Source organism: Neopsephotus bourkii, unplaced genomic scaffold (genome assembly GCF_033783945.1).
Source record: "Neopsephotus bourkii isolate Nb327-2 ecotype Australia unplaced genomic scaffold, CSIRO-AGI_Nbou_v1 NB_369, whole genome shotgun sequence".
Taxonomy (NCBI): domain Eukaryota; kingdom Metazoa; phylum Chordata; class Aves; order Psittaciformes; family Psittacidae; genus Neopsephotus; species Neopsephotus bourkii.
In genome coordinates this window covers 542,995-568,034 of record NW_026900875.1, presented here as the reverse complement: position 1 = coordinate 568,034, position 25,040 = coordinate 542,995, and the positions used below count along the sequence as shown (strand labels likewise).

The window sequence follows — 25,040 nt, the reverse complement described above, 5'->3', positions numbered from 1 at the left end:
ATTTTTCCCCCTTAAATAAAATGAGCCGTGTTTGAAAACTGAAAACCCTTGCTCAGTGTCTTCTTGGAGCTGCAAAGAAAGCAGCTTCCAGGTCCCATCATAGCCTCCTGCCGGACGTAGATCCAAACTGCAAACCCTTCTAACAGCTCTTTAATAACTCTGCACAGAAGGAAAAATCTGTCACCTTTCCCTCTGTGGTTTCTCCTCTGTTTTAATGCACTGGAGGAACGAGATGGAGCCGGGAAAGGTTTCAGAGAAAGACTCGTGGGAACCACAGCTGCCGATGGAGAAGACTCTTTTCTTTAGTGTCTGAGGGGAACCGCAATTGCTTTGGTGAAGGGTGGTGTGTGTGGGCGGGTTTGGAGGGGTGAACTGTTATGACCCATGCATTTCAGAAGAACCACGAACACTTTATAGTAACAAAGGGTGGAAAAAGCAAGAGGTTTCTGCAATGCATGTGACTTTTCCCTGAGGTTTGGAACCCCACAGTATATTCCAGGCAGTGGTGTTTGCGTGTCAGTCTCGGTGAGTTAAGCTTTCTCCCACAAGCCTCACTTGAAGTTGCTGTGATGACTGAGAGCCTAAAATGTTGCCTCTTTTTTCCCCTTCTCTCTCTCTTTTCATTCTGCAGCTGAAGCTCTCATTTACCTTGGACCAGGAGAGTGGGATGCCTCAAGGCTGTTATATCTATCAGTACCGGGACAGCAACAAGTAAGTCCTGCAGAAGATTGCACGCAGCAGATAAAGGAAGGTGCATTGAAAGGAGACTGCCCTGCCTTCTGGCAGAGGGATAACAACTGCTTGTACCACTTAAAAGTAGATTAAGGCAGGCTTAGGGCTTGACCTGAAACTGGGAACAGCTCCGGTAAAGGCCAGATCCTTAAAAATGCACGAGGCTCTGCAATCCGTTTTTTTTCTGCAGTGTTTGAAAGCTGCTTTTATTTGGCTGAAAGGCCAGCTCTTGGGTACCACAGGCTCTGGCAGAACTCACACAGGCTTTGTCCAGGGGTGTTTGCAACTCAGACTCTGCACTGGTTTGTACTGGGGTCATGCTGAGAGTGCAGGCTGGAGGTAAACATCCAAAGGCTGCAGAGTAGCCCTCACCTCTGCTCAGCTGGAGATAAACGGCACCCCATTCTTGTCACTAAAGCTCATGCATGGGTTCACTGAGTGGCCTTTAATTTTTTGTACTGTAGCCCCAGTGCAGGCACGTGCTCTGTTTTTATAAGGTACTATATGATATTCAAGCTTTGGATGTGTTTGGAGAATGGAGTCCTCAGTTTCTAGGTATTCTGCCTATTTTTACTAGCTGCTCTAGTGAATTGGCACCCAAGATGTTTTTATTTCAAATCACATTTTCATTATCAAATTGACAGCAGTAGCAGAGTTCAGGATATTTCTGTGTTCGCTCTGGGATACTTTGCCTGAATACCAGAATGTCATAAATCCATAGCCTGTTACCTCCACCTATATAGTTCTGCTTCTTGCCAGTTATTGAAGGTTAACCTGAAAAAAGAGGGCACATGAAGTTGTCAATGAATGGAACAGCCTGTAATTAGATCTGCTCTGAAATGCTGATGAGAATAATCCTAGTGAGGAAGAGGGACATCCACAAATAGCATTTAGCTGTTTCTAAGCTGAGAAATCTGTGTTTAAACAAGAAAGGAGGTAATTTCTGGGAGACTCCTTCCCACCTGTGGATGGGCAATTAGCACAATTTACATGGTCCCATCCTGACTAGCCTGGCCACAGAGGCATGGATGAGCAGAGCTGATATCTGCAGCACCACCAGCTTAACAGGGAAACGTGCAGTTCAGCGCCAGAGCATAAAATCAACAAGGGAAGAATGTTTGGGTTTGAGATTTTTAAAGGCTGCGGCACACAATGGACAGAGAGGAAAAGAAACCCCCCAGACCTATTGGGGTTTGTTAAGGATGTTTATAGATGCAGTGTTTCTAATTGTATGGTATATATCTCAAAGATCAGCAGCTGCAGTCTTTTCTGCGGAGTCCCTCCTCTCCCCCGGCTCCAGTGGGTGTTCTATGCCATTGTTTGAGGAAACTCTTGGGATGGGAGTGGAGCTATTTTGTTTAAGTGCTAAGGCCAATAGCAGTTCCACTTGGAAACCTTGCTTTTAGCTGTGAGTGGTTCAGCATGTGACAAAGTAGTGGTGACATGTTGGCAGCTGTTGATTTAGAGATGTATGGCTGTGACCTGCATTTCTGGCAAGCATGGGAGCTGAGCCACCCCAAACCATGCCAACCAGGATCTCAGGCTGGAAGAATATGGTGTGAGCAGAATGAGTCGGATTGCAAGTAAACCCAGACTTTGAATGTGTCTGATGATCTATATATAATCTATAATTATATATATAATCTATAAATATACCTGCATGCTTTGTATTTTGTATCTTGCTTAACCAGCCCAGGGGAGCAGGATCCCATTTCCCAGGGAAAGCCCCACTAAGTTTGCACACATGCTTGTCCTCCTAAACCCTGTGCATGCAGCCCAGCACCTCCAACAGTCCTTGGCCAGTGAACTTAAGCGTCAAGGTCTGTGCTAAAGCTGACGTATTCTTGCAGGTATTGTGCCCTTGAGCCAAACGTATGCTTGGTTCTAGTTGTACCCTGGGTGACTTTGGAGGAGCTCATGTGCACTGCAGCTTTATTTGAGCATTGCATTTGAATAGTGTAGTGAAGTACCAGTCATGGGTCCTGCTTAGCTGAGCAGAGACTGAACTTTTCAAGCATTGGGGCTTTCATGGGGTCAATTTCAATATCCATAAAATAGCATGGCTATTGTTGTGGTAATTTTTTCTTACCAATTTCCAAGGGTGAACTGCAGGCCTCGTGTTCTCCCAAGCCTAGTCAGGGTTTGACTGTACTCATCAGGACCCAAGGGGATAGTAGCTCTTCCTCATCCTTCTAAAGCTCTATCTAGAAGTTAAAGCAATGTAACACTTGTGTCTGCACCATTTGGAGCAAATGTTTGGAGCCATTTACAGCCCAGAGAAGAAACGCTGGTGACACACTGCAAGCTCTTGCCTGGGAAAGACTGGAAATGTGCACGCTGGAGCCCAGCATCCTTGGCAGAGAGTAAGGGCTGGGACCCACCCCAGGGACAGACTTGTGGCAGGAGTGCAGGTGTGTGAAGCTCCCAAGCAGCAACTCCAGCAGGAGGAAGCTGAGGTGATCTGGGTCAATGGGTACTCGTTCTGGCCTAGGGAGTGTGCCCGATGCCCCAGAGATCTGTGTGAGCAGGAGTATGCGTCACAAGGCTCAGTGTCACCCGGGTCACTAGAAGAATGTCCCTTCCCCTCCAAGTGGCAAATGCTGTTCCAAGCTGCAGCCAGACGGGGCCAGCGGAGAACAGCAGATATTGGCCTCCCACTTGCAGAACAAAGGACTGCAGCATTGCTGAAAGTGTAATTACCAGAGCAATTAAAATTTGTATTGCTTAGGGTGGAAGTGCAAGTACTATGCAGGCTCTTACAAGTGCAATCAATTGGAATTTGTTCTGTTTAAAATGATAGAACCCTGCCAAGAAATTTTTGCAGCTTCCTGTTGCTTGCCTGCCTCGTCAGATGCCCGCTCCGCTATTGTACCCCAGGTACCTGGCACCTTGGGGATACCAGACTCAGTGTAGTCTTGGGTGCCTTGGACTGAGAGCAGAAGAGGTGCTGAGCACCCAGCCACTCACCCTTCCATCCACTGCTGTAATATGTTGGTATCTGATGGTTCTTGATGATCCCAGTAGCCATCCAAGTGGTGTACTTAGAGGTGTATGGAGTACAGAGGCTGTCGCTGCCTCTGTAGTCTCAGGGGTGAGACCAGGGAACATGGCTTCTCCCCTTTTTCCCTGGTCAGACCCAGACACTTTCATCCCTTTGGCTGCCAGTCCTTCCAAGCCCTTCAGTCCTTCCTGGCCCCAGAGGAAATGACTTGACCTCATGCAGAAGCAAGCAGTCTGCTTTCTCATTTTTAAGCGATGTTACTTAAATTCTTCCTAATGTTATTCGGTCAGTATAATTGACAGAGCACAGGGCTGCTGCGGGATGGCTGTTCTGCATCTGGAGCATTGTGCTGTGACACAGAGATGACCAGTGACATGTGCTGGGTGACGTTCAGAACAGGAGCAGATCGTCAGCCTCTGTGTGGCCCCAGAGCAGTCACATAGAATCATAGAATGGATTGGGTTAGAAGGGACCTTAAGATCATCTAGTTCCAACACTCCTGCCATGGGCAGGGACACCTTCCACTAGATCAGGTAGCTCCAAGCCCCATCTAACCTGGCCTTGAACACTGACAGGCATGGGGCAGCCACAACTTCCTCAGGCAGCCTGTTCCAGTGCCTCACCAGTCTCACAGTAAAGAAGTTCCTTCTTATATCTAACCTAAACTTCCCCTGTTTAAGTTTGAACCCAGTGCCCCTTGTCTTATCACTAGAGTCCCTGATGAAGAGTCTCTCTCCAGCATCCCTATAGCCCCCCTTCAGATACTGGAAGGCTGCTCTGAGGTCTCCACGCAGCCTTCTCCTCTCCAGGCTGAACAGCCCCAACTTTCTCAGCCTATCTTCATATGGGAGATGGTCCAGCTCCCCTATCATCCATGTGGCCCTCCTCTGGACTTGCTCCAACAGCTCCATGTCCTTCTTATGTTGGGAACACCAGACCTGTATGCAGTACTCCAAGTGGGCTCTCAGGAGAGACACCCAGGAGAGGACAGCTCTGCCATCCTGCAGTGTGACTGCAGCATGAATCAAGTATTGAAGGTGGGACTGGGTTTCTGCCGTGGCCTCTTCGCAGGTTGGGTTTCTCTGGCCCTACACAGGATCCAGTTGCAAAAGCCAGCCAGGCAGTAAAAGACTGTCAAGGCCATTCACATCCACCATGGTTCATGAATCCCATCTTATAACATGCACTCACCAGTCCTCAGTCTAGGAATATGATACCAGCTGTACGGAGGAAGTGCCAGCTGCCTGCTCTGAAGCCTGCCGGCTTGGTATGGCTGGTCCTATTCTTGTGGGCTGCCAGGCAGATGGAAGGACAAGATCAATAAAGGTTATGAAAGACTTCTTCCATCCTGCATACAGGAAGAGCCAAAGCCAATTTGAGATCCCCTGGGAAGAAATTAATTGTAAAAGAAATAGTATCTTCTGGCTGTATCCAAGAAACAGAAGATTCAGTATGTTTTCTGTGTGCTGTTGCTATCCAGATGCTTCTCTGGAGTTCTTCTAGACTCTGCTCACCTACCCACAGCAAGCCAGACCTTTCAAATGCCTTTGTCTTTCCTCCCAGTACTCTCTGATTACTGGTGCAAGTGCTCAGGGTCCCTGCCATCCCCCACCTGCTGAAGAACTAGAAATTCCTGTCAAGATGCAATCTGTTATGTGGGCCATACTTGGAGTGCTCACAGCTGGTTCTCCTCTAACAGTTTTCTTCATCCCTTAGCCTTCAGGTATTGGTCTCTTTTTGAGGTCCCGTCCTCACATCACAGACACCACCTTTGCCAATAAACAAGCTTGCAGCTTGCTGATGAATTTCATTTTAATTCCTTGCTGCAGCTGGGGGTTTTGTCAGGATTACAGATTTGCAGTGGGGGCTTTCATGTTGTCTTCAGAGTAATTTCTAAACCCAAAGGAGCAGCATCTCACATGGAAGCACTTAGAGACCTCTTATAAAAACAGTGTTGGAGTATTGATTGTTTTTTCTCTCCAGGGACCCAGAGCGCTACAGATAAAACTGCTGTGCAGTGTAGCCACTTGCGGGCAGCACCACACAGCTCTTTAGCATGAGAAGTGAAAAATAGCTCCAGTTGAAAGGAAAAATGGTGCCCCCCTTTTATGTAGAGATCAATGATGCCTGGTACATTGGATTATCACTTAAAACACCAGGACTTCAAATGCCAGGGTGCATGCACTCCTGATGCTGATAGGCTTGTGATATATAATGCTGTTTGGGTTACCAACTGAGCTCCTCTGTGCAATCTTTTCATAAGGTGAATGTAATATCTGCAGTGATGTACCCAACATTACATCAGGAGAGCCAACCTATAATTATGCTCGAATTGTTTAAATGGGTTATTTGTCACTAACACATTAGCTCACTCCATTTATTGCTACCATTCAAGGCTGCAGCAGGTTTGGTGTAAACAAAGCTTGGGTGCATATTTGGGAGGAGTATTTTTCTGAGTACAGCAAAGCAGAATTGTTTGGAGTTCATTCCTTTTTTGCTAGGAGAGCTGTTGACTGGGTGTGCTAGGAGCAAAATGCGTAAGGCAGTTGATATGGCATAACTGATGTGTTTTCAGATGTACTTCCCAAGTGTACAGCTCATGCGTTGGACTTTATCATGGACCTGGGTTTTTTTTTGCAATGAGCTGGCAGGTTTACCATGCTGTGTTTTGTTTCTTGTGAGAAATGGAGGCTTGCAGAGCGGGTTGTTTGTACAAGGAGCTGCTGCACAGGTCACAGTCACTGGGTACCTAACCTGCCTTATTACATGATTGTTTCATGCATGTATCCCAGCGAAGCAGCGCTACATGTATTAATGTAAAGGAATCAGTCTTGTCCCTGATGGCATCTGCTCTTCTACTTGGTGATCTATGTGCTGTGACCTACTCTGATCTGCATGGCCAGGGAAATCTCTGAAGGTGGCACCTACTCTTGTTTGTCTTGCCTGGCAGACTGGGATTTCATGGAGGGAATCCATATACATGTAAACCCTTGACATCACAGGCTGGGGTGGGTGCTGTCTAGTAGGAGCTGGACAAGGTGTCTTAGCTGGAACAAGGTATGTCCTGCTGCACCATAGTTCTCTAGGTGCACCTCTACACATCACTAGCTTTCTTCAAGCACTGCCCAAGTCCTGTCCGATGGACTGCAGGTAGCTGAGCTGCCCTGTGACTCTCATGGTAAGCTGTATGAGGGTTTAGCTGTCTTTGGAGGCCACGGAAAAGCACCGCATGCAGGTGGGGTAAATAAGTCTGTGTTTTCATTGCTGAGAAGGAATACTACCACTGTGATTGTAACCACCTCCTGGGTTTAAGACTAAGCTGTCCCCCGCTGGGCTTCAAACACTATGGAGTTCTGGTAGAAGTGTTGCCTATGTGGATGAGAATAGGATTGGAAGCAAAGTGCAAGCCAGGGTATGAGTTCACACTGCCCAGAAGATATACTCTGCAAAAACGAAGACTAAGCAAGTTGGAGTTTTTCTTTTGATACTATTCTGTTTGACTTATTGATTTATTGACTGATCTTTACTATGGTCATCAAGTGATATATATCCTTCACCTGCCAAAGGCATGCCTTGGAGTTGCCAAGGCAAGGCTGGTGAATTATTCTGTCGCCATATGCAGAGATAACCAGTCTTCCTGGTTATGGCACTGGTTCAGTGTAGGGTTAATTGTCTGGAGGTTGACCTTTAAAACTTAAAAAGATGTGTAATCCCTCCTGCCTAAGGTATGAACTCAGTTTTCTGTATGTCATAACCAAGCCTGCTGAGATGTATGCTGCAAAAATAGCCTTTGTCACTTGAGACTTGGAGGAGCAGAGAGTTGTTCCTTTCTTGCTGAAGGGATCCTATGGCCACTTGTCGTGGTTTAAACCCAGCCAGACAGCTTGTGCACTCACTCCCAGTGAGTGGTGCCAACCTGGAAGCAGTCGAGGACCGCGCCCCCCCGAAGGAGCTCCCCCCCTTCCCCGCTCCCGGAGGGATGGGGAGGAGAATCGAAAGAATGCAACTCCCACGGGTTGAGATAAGAACATCCAGCAACCAATGTACAACACAAATCACCACCGCTACCACCAACGACAACAATGATAAGAGATAATAACAAGGGAAAAGAGTACAATACCACCTGCTGAAAAACGAGTCTGACCCAGCAGACCCCCTGTCCTTCCGGGAAACTCCCAGTTACCTCGTGGGCATGATGTGCTGTGGTATGGAATACCTCTTTGGTCAGTTTGGGTCAGGTGTCCTGTCTCTGCTTCCTCCTGGCTTCCCCTACTCCCTGACAGAGCATGAGGCTCACAAAGTCCTTGGCCAAACCAAAACATCTGTTATCAGCTCTGTTCCCAGCCCGAAAGTCAAAACACAGCACTGCACCAGCTACCAAGAAAGAGAAAAAATGACTGCTACTGCTAAACCCAGGACACAACTTCTAGGTGATGAAGATGCAAAAGATGGAAAAGGCTCTACCCAGTTACTACTTAGCTCCTTTTCGTAACACAAACCTGCCTCCTTCTGCCACCCTGCTGCTTAATAACAGGTTTCCAATCCAGCAGTGCTGTAGAAGTAGTAACTGTCAACTCCTTGGAGTGTCAGTGTGACGTGGGGACTGCAAATGGAAAAGGTGATCAAGGAAACCAGCCTTTCCCCTGAACAAGTAGATGGGATTTGAAGATAATTTGACCCCTTCCAAATGAACATTTGAAGCTTTCTTTGGTGGCGTACACAGTATCCTACTTTGGCCATCTTTCTACATCTTCAAAAGGGTACCAGAGCGGTCAGTGTGTACTCCCACCCTCAAGGGGGGAAAGAACTGAGCTCTTAAACCTGGGTGAGTGTGAGACCTCTCTACTCTCTAGGTTTAGTCAGGGGAGTTTGTTCTCATTCCTTTTTCAGAGTGTTTGCTTGGAGAGGAGCTGTAAAACCTCCCTGTGTCAGTGTTAGATATCTTGGTATTCAGTGGCGATCAAATAGGTGAGAAAACCAGCTGCAATTGTAATTGAGTCAGAGATGCTGTCTCCATGTGTCATCCCTGGAGATCTGTTACATATCCATTTGCTTAATAATGTGGTTAGAAGCCCTCAGCAGCATTTCAGCACCATTTCTCTGGCCTATATATATGCCTGATATGCCCAAGGCAGTGAGCTATATATGGACTAGAATTGCCAACATATGCATCTGGGTTTTCTTAGTAGTCCTGAATCAGACGGGTCTCTGAGTAGCCCTTAGGTACATGGCAGAGGACAGAACTGACATGGGAAACAGTGAATAATCAACCTTTCACAAGAAGCACCTCTCAATTTCGTCTTGAACCCATGTCACTGAATTGATTCTGTGTCAAGGAAGGCCCTCTCCTGAACTGAGATCTGGCTACAAAATCACCAGACCCCCTAGCTATCCATCTCCCAGGAGGATTTCTAGACATACTTTTTCATAACAAATATGGAAAAGGAGTTCTTGTTTTGGCTTACTCTCTGTGTCCTTGAATGGATAGTCATAGTGCAAGAGTGACTTCTCTGCCAGGTATAGGTTTTGCTGTCCACCCTGTGATGTTACCAGCGGGCAAGTGCATGTGCCACCTTCTTTTGCTCTGTTCATATGTGCTTTAGGTACAAACTAATGGTGGAAAGTTGCATGCAGTGGCAGACAGTGTAGTAAGACCAAAGGTGATGAAGGGGATGCTGAGTACTCAGAGCATGGGTTGTGTTGGTGGTGGTGAAGGATGTTTTGCTTGTAGATAGACCTTCTGCTCCTGCTTGCCAACCTGCTGTTTGATCTGCACTCTCCTAGAGAGAGAGCAAGGGTTTTCAGTTTGCCATGGGCAGGACCTCTATGGTTTGTTTAGCACTAAGTACCTTTGTTTCCCAGGGGATCAGCTGTGTAAGCTGGAGTAACCCATGTGGATTGTCAGTCGCCTGGGATTGCTCTCTCATAAAGAGCTACTGACTGAAAGCTGAAGCATTCAGACTTGAAGTAAAGCACACATTTGAAAAGCAAGATAGATTAACCACTGGCAAAATGTCCAAAGAGTAGACTGGGGAATTCTTTTTCTCCCAAGGGCCAGTGCACCTCTGGAAGGTGTTTTAGACCCTACAAGTCAGTGGATTTAATGGAACAGTAGCTACCTGAAGCCCTCCAGGCACAGGAGGTCAGCTGCCGGAATAATCCTCCTAGTCTTAAATTCCTGGCACACATCTCTGTGTTAACATAAAGGACCAGCTTTGCCCTGACACCACTCACTTCTTTCAAAGCTGGGTTTTGCCAGCTCCTGGGCCTGGAAGAACAGAACATTTGCTTTGACTCCTGCCCTTTCTCCACTTACTCTGCTTAGCTGGGTATTCAGTGTACCTTATTGTTTGAAATTATGTCCTCACAAATCTGAGGGTGAGAGTGGAAGCATTTTTCCTTACTCCCTCCAAGAAGCAACGGTGAGCAGTTCTGCTTTTCCAGTGGTTGTTGTGCTTTGTTCTGGGTCTTGCTGCTTTTCAGTGTTTTTTCCACAGTTCAGGACAGCTAAATCAGTCTGGCAACGGACTCTGTTCTCTCCACACCTCCCCGCGTCTTCTCCATTGAAAAAAGGAGCTTCAAATCACAAACATGTTTTATGTACTCAGCCCCTTGGTGTGTCAAGGTCACCCTGAGTGAGGTTCCTGTTACAGCTTAGCATTTTCACCTCTTCCAATTTCTCATGCATTAGTCAATCTGGAGCCTAATGGATCTGTAACCTGACTTTACCGATTTCATCTGAGGCATTCCCAGCAATGTAAGAGGATTTGGGCACAACTTCCTTTCAAGTTAATGGAAATATCTTGCTTGGAAAGAACCTGCTTGAAGATGTGAGTGTACTTTGCATTAATGTTTCCATTAATTTTAATGGGAGATGTCTCTAAATTCCTTATATCAGTTTTGAGTATCTTAAATTTTGTCCTTCACCTCTCATCTAAAATGGGGCTGATGACCAGAAGCACCCTTAAATGAGCAGCATCATTATTGGCCACCATGTCCTACAAGTTTTTCTTCTTCTGTTGATGTATCTGGAAATGTCCCTGTTCTCTGGTGAACACACTTCCCCCCTCATCAGCTCACCACAAGCAGGGCAGAAGGTCCAGTCACAGCTCCGAACTCAGAGGCTGTCCTTTGCATGGTCTCTGAAGAGTCACATCGTCTGTCTCTGCTCCACCTCCATCTGTAAAGTAGGAAAGCACAAGAGTCCTCTGGGATTTTTTTATTAGCGTTTATAAGACACTTTGTGATCATCAAACAGGAGGGAATAGAGGAAAGTGAATCTATATTCTTGCCACTCAAGTCCTGGTTACTGCAAGCCCTGCTGCTTTGGGCACCGTTACCTGCCACACTTCATTTGGCTGGTAGAGGCAGACCTGCCTACCTGCCCACATGTGGGGCACAGCGATCTTGTGTTTTAGCCTGGGTAAGGTCTTGTCTGTCTTTACTGCTTCTGTGGTGCCATGCTACTCATGGCCCTCATGAACTAAACAACTTGGTATTCCCTACTTCCCCTCCCTCTCTCCTTGCTCTCTGCCCTCCAGCTCCTCTGTTAACTTTGACATTTGAACACAGCAGTGATTAACTGTTACTGAGCATCTCACTGATCAGATAGCCACTTGTTCAGCAGGCTGCTTGCCTCCATCTGGGCTGCCAGTAGATATTTCTTTACATCTCAGACTGAGCTGAGCAGAGACCAACATCCAGACTGCTCATCACAACCCTCTTTCCCCTGGTGAAAGCCAGCTTGTGCAAGCTCTTCTACGTGTTGCATGTCTGGCATGATCTCATTTTGCTCAGGCAGTCCAGCTTAAACAGCCTGATGTAATAAAAGAGTTGGTGCAAACCCTACTCACCCCAACACAATCAGGTTAGCGAGCAGCTATACATGCAGTTGTCCTGGCAGACAAGAAAGGACACACTGGCTTGGCCCCACTGGAAGTACCCGTAGGAAGGACTTTGTGGTCAGATAGGACGTAGAGAGATGGGGAAGCAGCTCTGTTGAAGTATAACAGGGCACCTGTTGGAGAAGTCATCTTATTAATGAATTTTTCATGCTTTATTTAAGCTCAGTGCTCATTTGCAGTCTTGCTGCCAGCCAGGCATCGTCTGGTTTGGTGCCACTTGTCTGGTGACGTAGGGCTGGGCACAAGTGTCCAGGTTACAGGGGATAAGGCAGGGTCCACCATACTTAAAGAGATCTGGTGTAACTTGTTTGCATTGTAAAGTAGGAGAGGCTGGGAGCAGACTGCCTGTGCTCACACACCGGGCCAGCCCCGGGTCAGTACCGGGTCAGTTCCAGTCCCCAACAATTAGCAAGACAGATTGAATCTATATTCATCTGCCCCAGTTCCAGCAAGAAATTATCCTTTCCTTCTGTCTCGATGTTAAAAGGAAGGAGACCTTGTCATATTTCTGGATAAATGGGAAGAGCATGGCAAGGTAGAAATAAATGTGCTAATGCGTACGAAGAATCATTAGGACAGAAAGACATCACCGGTGCGGCGGGGCTGCAGCTGGTCTGCATCACTGTGTTGAAACTCTGCGTCATGCTACAGCTACTGCAAAAGGCAGGATTCAACAAGGGCTCTGCTATTTATTGCACATTTGCAGATGTTGCAGGGGAATGCAGAGAGGCAGACTCTGGTTCAGAGCAAGAGTTTTCCAGGCTGCACCAATAGCAGCCTGGACCAGTGCAATGATGTTTGCTTTAGGGAATTCAGAGGAATTGCCTCCTGATGCAGTTGTTTGACAAATGCATTTGGGTCGCTCAGATCTTTGCAGTCCCTGTCACCATGGAGTGAAAACTGGGTTTGTGGGAGAGCAGAGGAGAAGTGACATGTTGCTTCAGTGAATGCACAGGAACAGGAGTATGGTGCTGAGCTAAACTGGGGTTTCCATAAACCTCTTTGGAGATGAATTTTTGGAAGGGTGAAAGGGACAGGGAGGAGCAGGGGACGAGTCGCTGGCAGAAGTGGGGACAGTGGCAGGTGGGGAGTTTGAATGGGGTGGTACACCTGTCAAAGTGTAACACAGGTGTCCTAAGGGAGGACGGAAGGATGGAGCTCAGAGAGGATGGAAACTTCCTGCGCAGCAGAAGGGCAAAAGCTCGCTTGATGTTTTCTTTTTTTCAAGTGTAAGGTCCTACACCTGGTTTGGAGCAATCCCAGGCACAGCTACAGGCTGGGCAGAGAAGAGATTCAGAGAAGCCCTGAGGAGAAGGACTTGGGGGTGTTGGTCCATGAGAAAATGAACATGAGCCAGCAGTGTGCGCTTGCAGCCCAGAAAGCCAACCGTATCCTGGGCTGCATCAAAAGGAGTGTGACCAGCAGGTCGAAGGAGGTGATCCTGCCCCTTTACTCTGCTCTCATGAGACCTCACTTGGTGTACTGTGTGCAGTTCTGGTGTCCTCAACATAAAAAGGACATGGAACTGCTGGAACAAGTCCAGAGCAGGGCCACAAGGATGATCAGGGACTGGAGCACCTCCCTTATGAAGATAGGCTGAGAAAGTTGGGGCTGTTCAGCCTGGAGAAGAGAAGGCTGCGTGGAGACCTCATAGCAGCCTTCCAGTATCTGAAGGGGGCCTATAGGGATGCTGGGGATGGACTCTTCATTAGGGACTGTAGTGGTAGGACAAGGGGTAATGGGTTAAAACTTAAACAGGGGAAGTTTAGATTGGATATAAGGAGGAAATTCTTTCCTTTTAGGGTGGTGAAGCACTGGAATAGGTTGCCCAGGGAGGTTGTGAATGCTCCATCCCTGGCAGTGTTCAAGGCCAGGTTGGACGAGGCCTTGGGTGATATGGTTAGAGTGAGGTGTCCCTCCATGGCAGGGGGGTTAGAACTTGATGATCTTAAAGTCCTTTCCAACCCTAATTATTCTATGATTCTGATTTTAAGCCGGTAGAGGAAGATCAAACTGCTTAATTCTGTGTCACAGCAGCCATTCCCAGGCTCCACACCCAAAATATGATGACACTAAAAGGGACACTTAATTGAAATAGTGCTGGCCTGGCCACCTCTGTCAGCCACATCTTCATGCTGTACTGTAATCAACAAAGACAGCAAAGAAACCAGAAAATTGTGTAGGCTATTATCAAGGAGGGTATTTAACCCTGAAGGGTGCAGTGCTCTGATTCACTCCATGTCTCCGCAAGCCGTTCTGCCCATAAAGCCAAGGAGGGGACCTGGAGAGCTCAATTTCTCAAAGACACCACAGGAAGCAGCCTGAGGAGTAAGAGCACAACAGCCAAATCAGTTTGGCTTTGCACCACTGCGGAGAGCAGCATGCAGGCATGGAGACAACAACCTGCAAGCTCACTGGCTGCTTCAGAAAACAGAGACAAAGGATGCTTGTCCTGAGATCCGTGGTGGGTGCAGCCATCCCTGAGCTTTCCATAGTGTGAAGGGATGCTCTCTTAGCTGGCAGAGCAGTGTGGCTTTTTGCATGTTTATCCAGGGCTTTTGCCTGTGTGGTGCCAGCATGAGAGTCTCTGCTTGTAATTGACAGCTCAGCTATTGTTTCAAAGTATGATTTAATAGCAAGACTTGATTACAACATGCAAATGTAGCTGCTGGGGGACTATCTCAGAGGTTTGTGGAGATTAGCTGTTAAATTGGCCAGTGCAAAAACATTATTAAGCAGAGAACATAATTACTCATCTTGTGCTTCTGTAGTGTATAGAAGAGACAGATTTGTTTAAAAGCCAGCAAATCCTATATAGAGAAAAGACTTGTGTAAATGCCACATCATGTACTACTCTATGTTGCAGCATATTTTATTAGAGAAGCAATACTTAATAACAACAGTTGGGAACTTCTGGAAGGAATCCATTCTATTATTCTGCATCATAAAAGCAAATGCAATGCCTAGTCTGTGTGAAGGCTGTGCAGATATTTAAACATCTCCTTTTGGTGGTGCTTGATTGCTTTTATGGAGATTGTATCATATGGATATAAACAAATCCGGCTCTTGATATGAAATCTGGGAGTAGCATTTTAGACTCATGCATCTATCTTCTGTCTGTGCCTGTTCCCTCTGAAATGCATCAAGGTTCCTATTAGCACCTTAAATGTGGAAAGTAGGATTAAAGTGAGACTGTCAGCACATACAAAATGAACATCTAGGCGTGTACTTGCTATTACGTTTTTCCCTTTCGGTCCAAGGGTAGTCCATGGGCTGCTAGAATAAAAAGCCTGTGTGTGTGCAAGGAAGCAGGGGGAAGGATGGAGGTGTGGGGAGCACGTTAGTGCTACAGACCTGTTTTTTTAGAGCAGGGTTTTCTGGGTTCAGTGGTTTTCTCCTGCCCCGTGGCTCTCAGTAGCACAGGCTGGGGTTGCAGGGAGTGGTGCAGTGACAGCTAGAGGACTAAAATCAGATGTAAAAGTGCATTTGGCTAGCCAAAGCCCCAGACAATTTCAGGAAAATCTTCTGTAGGAGAAGAGTCAGGAGGGCTGAATTAGAGGAACAGCTTGTTCGTAATGGAGCGTAGTTCCTGCAGTCACAAGTGCTGGCAGGGAAGGAGGGTGATGCTGGCAGGGTGAACCTGCTGTGCTGCAGTGCCTGTGGCTCACCCCTGATTCATGTCACTGGACACTTCCATTCCAGCACCTCAGGCCCCTGAGAGAAGCTCTGCCGAGGCTTTGCTTGTCTAGGCAGGAGGAAGTATCCTCCCATCCTAAGTGGGAGAGATGAAGGCATCAAGAGGTTTTGATGGGAAACTCCTTGCCATCCTTTTGTTGCAGATCAAGAGCATTTGTACACCAGTAATTGCTTCCCAGGCTAGTTCCTGTGTGACTCAGAGCTGAATGTGGACCTGGAGAGGGCTGCTGCTGTGTAAACCTCAGCATCCCAGCACAATATGTCCCAATCACTCTAAATTTGAATTCACAGCCAGTCCTCCTTTACAACATGTCTGTGAACACACAGGCACATCACCTTGCTCCTTGCCTGCTGTATACTGGTAAATTTGCCACAGTTGGAGCCATCAGCTGTTCCAGGTGGTGAAGGCAGGGAAATTACTGCCTTGCTTATGGCTGGGCTTGTTTTCGGCTCAGAGCCACAAATCACCTGAACTCCAAAACAGCTGCTTACTGGCATGTCCCAGTATGACTGTGGGGTGGCTGGGAAGAGCTCTGGCTGTGTCCAGCAGCAGCATCTCCCTCCTTTCATTATTCAGTGCCAAAGGGTAATTCTAAAAATAGCTGTGAGTGGTTCACAAACCATGGGTGTCAGAGGGTGCAGCTCTGCAAATACCTTCTGTCACTGAGGAAGGGAGGATGACCTGTCTTGTCATCACGGAGCATGAAAGGGGTGTTACCTGCAGCCAGATGCTGGGAGTAGGTTGGAGCAGGGGCTGGTTCTCAGCAGGGGAAACCAGCTGAGGGTGGATCAGCCCTGTTGGCAGAGGAGCAGGAAGGGACATGGGACAGTGCGGGCTGAAATGCTGAGGTAGGATATGCTTAGTCTCTGTGCAGGCACATCCCAGTTGCAGCCATTTTTCTATAATGATCTTTAGTAATTTTTAATGAAGCTAAGCAGTGGGAGAAACCACACAGCAACATTTCATAATAATTTTGTCCCAATTCTATGAGGGCTGTGTCTATTCAAGCTGTCTGTGTCTACCGAAACACCACAAGCACACTTCCAAGCTGCATATGCAACGATCAGTACTGAAAAATGCAGTAAGCTTCACATAGTTTTAGAGTTGCAGCAGGAATCTCTGATAGCCAGAGAGGAGGCAGAAGTGATGTACTCCTCTGTTAAGCTCCTTTTTTCTGTGTGCGTGTGCCTATGTCTTGGGTGTGCAACAGATCTGTCTGTTAAATGACTGTTAACCTCTTCTCAGAGTCTGGAGCACGGGAAGTCATTTGTCTGATCCTCTTCTCTGGCAGTAGTAGTGCTGCCTATGGGAGATGCTCTTAGCTGCAAACTAAGATACTATAGGAAGAGTTGCAGTGGTTCTTGCTTCCATGAACAACAGTTTTTCTGCACTGAGTTGAATAACACAGTTTGAGGCAGGACCTGTTCCTAACTGGTCTTAAAAGTTTGCCACTGCTGCTCTGAAACCCTGGGCTGGAATCAGGCTGTGATAATTAATGGAAGTACTCCTTCTGCCTGTGAGCTGGTTGGAAATGGAAAAGAAGAACCTGTCACAATTGTGACTGGCTCTAAACTGCTGTCAGGCTCTCCTCCTTCCCCTGCCCCAAGTGGAAAATTGTATTGGAAAGCAACAGTTAGAGCACTTAAATCTTTCCACAGTTCATTTCAAGCTCCCTTTCTTCTTCCCAGCCATTCCCAGGCCAGTTCGGGGCGCGGATGGGAGACTGCATCTCTGGCTGAAACTTGCAGGATGTTAAATAACAATGGGAGAGTGGCTTTCAAAAAGGGTATAATGTGCCTGGATTGCACGTACCATAAGCTGTATTTCCCATGCTTTAATATATAGGCAATCCATGCACTGCTGCTGAACTGTTTCCCTTTCACATAGGATCTGTCATAGTGTGTTATGGAACACGCTCAGGATGAAATGGGGTTGGAACCTCTCCTGCTATGGCAGACACCTTGCACAAGCATTCAGAGAAGTTGTTGGTGGTTGAGGGATGGGTGTGCTAGCAAGCCCCTTTGGTTGCCACCTCAGTGGAGGTAGGGGATGGAGATCCATGCAGCAACAAAGACACAAGGGTTATTGATGTCTTAGATACTACAGAAGCACCTGAGAGTGGTTACATAGGAATTAGGCTTCCCCTCCAAAAAGGTGGCAGGATCAGTACCCCAAGTGAAGTGCATCTACACCAATGCACAAAGCACAGGCAACAAGGAGGAGGAGCTGGAAGCCATTGCGCAGCAGGAAAACTGTGCATAGCTGGCATCATGAAAACCTGGTCAGATGACTCGCATAACTAGGGTGCTGCAGTGGGTGGCTGTAAACTCTTCAGAAGGGACAGGCAAGGAAGGAGAGACAGTGCAGTAGCCCTGTATGTTGGGGAGTGTTTTGACCGTCTGGAGCTTCATGATGGTGACAATAGGGTTGGGTGTTTATAGGTAAGAACCAAGGGGAAGACCAACAAGGCAGATATTATGGTGGGAGTCTGTGATAGGTCACCCAACCAGGATGAAGAGGCAGATGAAATATTTTATAAGCAGCTGCGAGAAGTCTCACAGTCACTAGCACTTGTCCTTATGGGGACTTCAACTTACCAGGTGTCTGCTGGAAATAGAGTATGGTAGAAAGGAAACAATCTAGGAATTTCAGAACTAGACTGAAACTAGTCTTCTAATAAAGCCTTTGACATAGTTTCCCACAGCATTCTCCTGAAGGAACTGGCTGCTCATGGCTTGGATGGGTGTACTGTTCTCTGGGTAAAAAAATGTCTGGCTGGCTGAGCCCAAAGAGTGGTGGTGAATGGAGTTCAATTCAGTTGGTGGCCAGTCACAAATGGTGTTCCCCAGGGCTCAGTACTGAGGCCAGTTCTGTTTAGTATCTTTATCAATGATCTGGACAATTGCATCAAGTGCACCCTCAGTAAGTTTGCAGATGACACTATGTTGGATGGGAGTGTTGATCAGCCAGAGGGCAATAAGGCTCTGCAGAGTGATCTGGACAGGCTGGATCAATCGGCTGTGGGCAGTGATATGAGGTTCAACAAGGCTAAGTACTAGATCCTGCATTAGGGCCATTACAGCCCATACAATGCTACAGGCTTGGGGAAGAGCAGCTGGAAAACTGCTCAGTGGAAAAGGACCTGGGGATGTTGGTTGACAATAGCTGAACATAAGCTAGCTTGTGCCCAGGCAGTCAAGAAGGCCAGTGGCATCCTGGCCTGTATCAGAAACAGTGTGGCCAGCAGGGCCAGGGCAGTGATCATCACCTGTACTTGGCACTGTTGAGGCTTCACCTCAAATCCTATGTTCAGTTCTGGGCCCCTCACTACAAGAGAGACAGTGAGGTGCTGGAGGTGGGTCCAAAGAAGAGCAACAAAGCTGGTGAAGGGTCTGGAGAACAAGTCTGATGAGGAGCAGCTGAGGGAACTCAGGGTGTTCAGCCTGGAGAAAAGGGAGGCTCATGAGATACCTTATCACTCTCTACAGTGACATGACAGGAGATTGTAGTTAGGTGGGTGTTGGTCTCTTCTCCCAGGCAACAAGCAATAGGATGAGGAAGTGGCCTCAAGTTGCACCAAGGAAGGTTTAGATCGGATATTTGGAAAAATTCCTTCACCAAAAGGGTTCTCAAGCACTGGAACAGGCTGTGCAGGAAGGTGGTGGAGTCACCATCCCTGGAAGTAATCTAAATGATGTGTGGATGTGACACTTAAGGACATGGTTTAGTGGTGGACTTGGCAGTGCCCGGTTAATGGTTGGACTTGATGACCTGAAAGGTCTTCTCCAGCCTAAACAATTCTGTGATTCTATGATTTTCAGAGCTTGGGAAGAACAAGGGAACTCTCTGCTCAGTCTGAGCTTGGAGGGATCGCAATGCCCCCCAGCCACATGGGCTGTTTCAAACTGGTTGACCCAGCATGTAGATCTAGTGGGCAAACAGAGGTCTAGGACCCACATCATTCACATTTGAGTGCTGAATATGAAGAGATGACAGACTGGGTTGCCTGGAAGGAAGATGGCTGGTTGGGGTCCAACCATCAAAAGAGCTCCAACCACTGAGGTCCTTCAGTGCCATGGGTAGAAGCACCACTGCGCTTCACACAGCGTAATGTACCTGCAGGTGGTGACTTGCCCTGGTGATTCCCAACATGGAGTGATAGATTCCGGCACTGGGGATTGGCTGGGCATTGTTTTCCAAAGCAGGATGGTGATTTAGAAACAAAAGGCAGATTTAATGCTGGTTTTCCTTCTTCTAAATGTACAGAGCTACCTTGCTCATTCAGTGGTTAATCAGTCTGAGAGATGCAGCACCCAGAGCCAGGTATCTGTCAGGCCTGGGCTGCAGGCATACCAAAACATGAGGATATATGGTTTTATTTCTGTTTTGTTTTTTGGAGATTACTACTCAATGTCTGTAGGACAAGAAGGCTCCGGGACATCTCAGGATATGCCCTGTGCTCCAAAAGGGGTGGTTGTTTTGGCTTTGCAACACTCATACGCAAAGGCAAGAACCGATGCCTGAAACGTTTCTTTTCCAAGGATTAAAAGCCAGGGCTCTGCAAGATGACAGTGTTGCAAATCTTATCACAATCCAGTGCTGAGATCCATTGGTTTCAGCAGCACAAATGTGCTGACAGATCTGTGTGCCTACTTTTTGGTGATGGTACATTTTTTCACGAGGTTGGTCTGTGCTGCTGAACTCTGGTTGCTGAACTCAGTTCAGAGCCTGGAAGGTAACATTGCAAGAGTTGTTATTCATCACACCTGGTTCTTCATTGTAATCAAACTTTCCTTAATATAATAAAACCCTGGCCCAAAGGAGCAGTTTCAGGATATTATGGTGGATGTAGCTTGGGGTCCTCTGCTCTTAGATGCAGCTGAGGGACCCATAAGAGTCAGTTGAGGAACTAGCAAGAGTAACCAGGTTAGCTTGTTGGCTGTGACATCCAGGGACTGAGACATTTGCTACCTTCACCCAGCAGTGTGTGAGGTTTTGAAGATCTCACTGTGAACAGAGCTTGTTTTCACTTTCATACAATCACAGCAGAGGGAATGTGCTGTGAAACAAAGTCCTTTCACTAATCCAGCTCTGGAAAGTTGTCGTATCCATCTCTGGGTTTTAGGGATATGATTCTTCCTTGCTTACAGCAGTAGGTCCCATGCCACCCAACCTTACCTGTTACCGTCTCATTGAAACTACCTCATCTATCCCCATCTACTGTCTGTATGTAAGTAGTTCCAGACAGAGATAAATAGCCCTCTGTCACCAGAGCTGTGTGCTTTCCTCTCTGTCAGCAAGCGTGCTGTTCAACACCCGCTCCCATGCCACTTGGCTTTCTCCATGTGTGCTGAACTCCAGTAGGATGTTTAGCAGTTTCTTCTTGATCCCATTGCGTAAATGAGACTAATTTCAGCCTGCTGTGATGTGTGGGCTTGTTGGAACGTGACTATAAATCCAGACCTGAACATTTTCTTGTAATGGAGAGGGTGGTGAAATTGCATTGCTGCCTTTAACCTCAGGCTGTCCTTAGACCATGCCAGACTCTTCACAACCCCTATGACAGTAAATCAAATAGCTTTTGAATCGATGCACATAAAAGTCAGGAGAGAGATGTTGCAGATGGAAAAGACCTATTGCACCTTGGGTCTGTTCTGCTGCAGAGGGGGTAAGGCTCTCAGGAATTTACAGCATGGCTCCAAGCCTGCCCACTGAGGCCAGGCAGGGTGAGAGCTGTGCCTGGGGAGGTGTGGGGTGGGGGGAGACTACCTAAGTTTCCTGCAGCTTTTCCATCCTGCTCATCTCTGCATTTCGTTCCCTTGGCTTTATTTGGGGAAAAAAAAACAAACCTGTTGTTGATTGTATATTCAACAAACCTGATACGTTCATTCTCCTGCTCATTGTTTTTCACTCAGGGCTATGCCTGACTTTTCTATAGAAGCATGTTTTTCTCACCTAATATTTAGTTTAAGAGTGTAGGAGCTGGATATAAAACCTTCTGGGATGTTGTAATCTGCCAAGAGGCTACTTGAAAACAGAAGCTATCTAGAGTATTTCAGTAGTCCCTATTTAGAGAACATCATCCCCAGATCCTGTGTTGCCTATTTCCCTTTCATCTTCTTGTCAACTTTTATTGGTTGTTTTAACCCTGATCTGCTGTGGGTGTCCCCTGTACCTTGCTCCCCTCCCTCTAGTGTTTCCGTGTCTTTGAAAGTCCTGGTAACCAGAAGGTTCATGTGTTGTGCTTCGCAGTCGTTTCAGACCAAGAATAATACAGCCAGAGCCAGCTGGATCCCTCACTCCACATTGATACAACTGTTCCCCTTAACCTGCCCACGCTCAGTGCTACAACTGCAAATCTGAGGCTGAACTGGAACAGTGCTCTAAGCCCTGCTCCACGGCCCTGACTGGAAAGCAGCACCCCCAGCAGAGCATCCCACAGCCAGGGAGTGGCTGCCTTTGGATGTTGTCTGCTGGGGACCTTGCTAAATTAAATGTATTTTCCTGATGTGGATCTTCTCAGAACTGATGGTCCTGGTGGTTGCTCTAGTTCCCTTGATCTGCAGCCAGTTTCTCCTGAGCAGTCCTCCTCTGGCAAGGCCCTTGATGAAGGCTGGCTAGTCCAGGTGATTGCTTCTCCTCCTGGGGTCTCTTCCTATGAGCCCGAACAGCACTTGAGCACTGTTAAGAACTGGAACAGGGACCCAGAGTGGCTGTGAGATACTTGACTTTGAAGATTGCTAGAACTCAACTGGAAAAGGTCAGCTTTGAAGTTATCCTGCATTGAGCAGGAGGTTGGACCAGAGGCCTGCAGCAGAAGAGGACGTTGCTTAGCAAGTCACTGCCTGAACATCAGGGGGTACATGTTGAGTTGTTGTGCTACCACTGCCTTTGGTTGCCACATTATTTAGATTATTTCACATGTTCATTATCTTTTTAACTTTTTTGGCTAGCTTTGGTTGTGCATCTTTTTCTGAGCTTCTGCTGGCTTCTGCTTATTTGTTCTGGGTCTCATCCTGGTTGGTAGATGGATGCTGTCCTCGGTCATTGGCCATCGCAGGGTATGCTTCTAGTCTGGGATGTTCATCCCTTTTTCTTTATTTCCCCTGTGTCCATTAGTCCTGTCTTCTGCTTTGGAAGTAATCAACTCTTCAATGTTAGGTAAGCTGGAAAAAAGCCTGGGAGAAACATACAAAGGGTGTGAACGCCTCCTCAGCTGGAATGTCTGGGAGAGCATTAGCTGGTGGTGAACATGGTATAGGAAGGCAGGTTCTAGCAGTCTGTGACTCCCTACAATATTGTCTGTTCTCCAAGTGATTAACTGTTTCTTCCTTACTGAAAATTTGTCTCAGATTAAACCACCATAATAGAAAGCTCAGATTCTGGAGCAATCCCAAGTGTAGGTTAATATTTGCAAGCTATCAGCTTCAGGCTTTATTTCCATCCCTTGCTAGCAGAGATAAAATCTTTAAAAATCCCTTTTGATCTTTCTGGTTTATGACATGGCTTTAGTAGGACACTTTCCATGTGAAACTGGCAAATGTCTTAATGGAAATGTAAGTTTTTCTCATCCTTTCGGGAACTGATAACAGATGAGCATCCCCTGTGTACAAGGTGCCATGCCTTTACAATGAAGCATAAGTGATGGACGGTATCTCTACAGGATACTCATGCCAGGAAATGTCAGGATGTTATTTCTGCATCAGTAGCTTAAGATCATTTGTTTACCTAATGGACTTGCGTTCTGCAGGTGTTGTGTTAATGTGTTGTCTGAATTGTTAATATTCCTTCACTTCAATGTTACATTAATGAAGGCTGCCGAGGATGGAGAAAAGACCTGGCTAATTAATTAAATGGGCAAAAAGCATCTTTAACTTTCTATCGTGCTGCCCTTTGCTTTTGTCTAATGGGTCTTGGCATTTCTGGTCAGCAGCCATGTAACACATGCTGCTGTACGGAGCACTCAGCCACGGACTTGCTAATTTTTCTGACCCATAAATCACTTGCGTAGACTTTTAATGGCAAGAAAAAGTGCCTTTCATTCCTGCTTCCTCCTTTCAGTGGGAAATGCAGCCTGATAACAGGCTGTGCTGGCCTGACGTGTGGGGCCGGAGACTTTCCTGTCAGGAGAGGGGCTGTCTGCATTTCTTCAGGAATTCTTTCCATTCCCCTCTTAGCCAGACTCTGGATGACATTAATATTACGCATCTTGTCATAAGTTCTACTTGCAGAGCCAGTGGCATATCAGACTGCACATCTCAGGAATGTGGACTGCTAGTCCAGCTTTGGGTGTTGGTGTGAGGTATCTTCCCTCTGCTCTGCACCATCCCAGACCCAGTTTGGCTTTGTGCTCTTTTGTCCAAAAGGAATTCCCATAGGCTGGAGAAAGCTGTCTTGAGACCTCCCCTGGCCCTGGGCAGCTGACCAGCACCCCATTTGGGAGCATCCTAATACTTCCCTGAAAGTAAGGCTTGCCAGCCCAGGCACTGATTGCTCTTGTGAGACCCATTACCTGAACAGCACTGATTTGTGTGCATTAGTGGTCATTGCTTATCTATCCCATGTGTCTCTGTGGAGAGGGAGCGGGTCCCTTGCCATCATACCTCCCTCTGAGAGATGAGATCTCAGTGAGCTGATGGCTGCCTGGAAAGACAAATGAGATCTGATATGGATCTGGGAAGCTGGGCTGGGATTCCCAGCCACACAGCTTCTGGAACTAAACACAGGGGTTGCAAATCCTTTTGAGTGTTGCCATCATCTTCCCCACGGAGAAATGCTTGGGCAGTGTGAAGGGGTTGTGTTTTAAAGGAGGTTTTTCAAAAAGCAGTTTGGTTCTGACATCCATAGAATCATAGAACAGTTAGGGTTGGAAAGGACCTCAAGACCATCTAGTTCCAACCCCCCTGCCATGGACAGGGACACCTCAAACTAAACCATGTCATCCAAGGCTGTGTCCAACCTGGACTTGAACACTGAGAGAGATGGACCATTCACAACTTCCCTGGGTAACCCATTCCAGTGCCTCACCACCCTTACAGTAAAGAACTTCCTTATATCCAATGTAAACTTCCCCTGTTTAGGTTTCAGCCCGTTACCCATTGTCCTGTCACTACAGTCCCTAATGAAGAGTCCCTCCCAGCATCCTTATAGGCCCCCTTCAGATACTGGAAGGCTGCTATGAGATCTCCACGCAGCCTTCTCTTCTCCAGGCTGAACAGCCCCAACTTTCTCAACCTGTCTTCATATGGGAGGTGCTCCAGTCCCCTGATCTTCCTTGTGGCCCTCCTCTGGACTTGTTCCAACAGTTCCATGTCCTTTTTATGTTGAGGACACCAGAACTGTACACAATACTCCAAGTGAGGTCTCAGGAGACCAGAGTAGAGGAGCAGGATCACCTCCTTCGACCTGCTGGTCATGCTCATTTTGATGCAGCCCAGGATACGGTTGGCTGGAGAGGTCTGCGCAGCACTGGCAGGCGGTCCCAGCCACTGGAGGCATTAGAGAGGGGTGTATGTGGGTCTGTGTGCACATGCTGAGTGAGTGGCATTCTGTGGGCTTCTTTGAGACCAGTAGAAAAAGTTGTTTCTTGACCCAGGAAGGTCATTCCTGGAGGGAGATCTTCCTCTGTCTGCAGTGCTGAGGGTGAAGTCCTCTGGCCTGGGCTCAAAACTGTGATAGCCCTGAGAACACTGTAGAGAACGCTGGA

At 47.2% G+C, this 25,040-nt stretch overlaps 1 protein-coding gene across 5 annotated transcripts in view; it reads left to right on the top strand.

The window, feature by feature from the left end:
* DIS3L2 (DIS3 like 3'-5' exoribonuclease 2) overlaps positions 1-25,040 on the top strand; it is a 201,042-nt gene that overhangs the window by 156,983 nt on the left and 19,019 nt on the right. For all 5 annotated transcript variants that reach the window (XM_061348746.1, XM_061348749.1, XM_061348748.1 and 2 more), the window contains one exon: positions 632-711. In XM_061348746.1, coding sequence (XP_061204730.1) covers positions 632-711 — 80 coding nt within the window. The remainder of the gene's footprint in view (positions 1-631; positions 712-25,040) is intronic.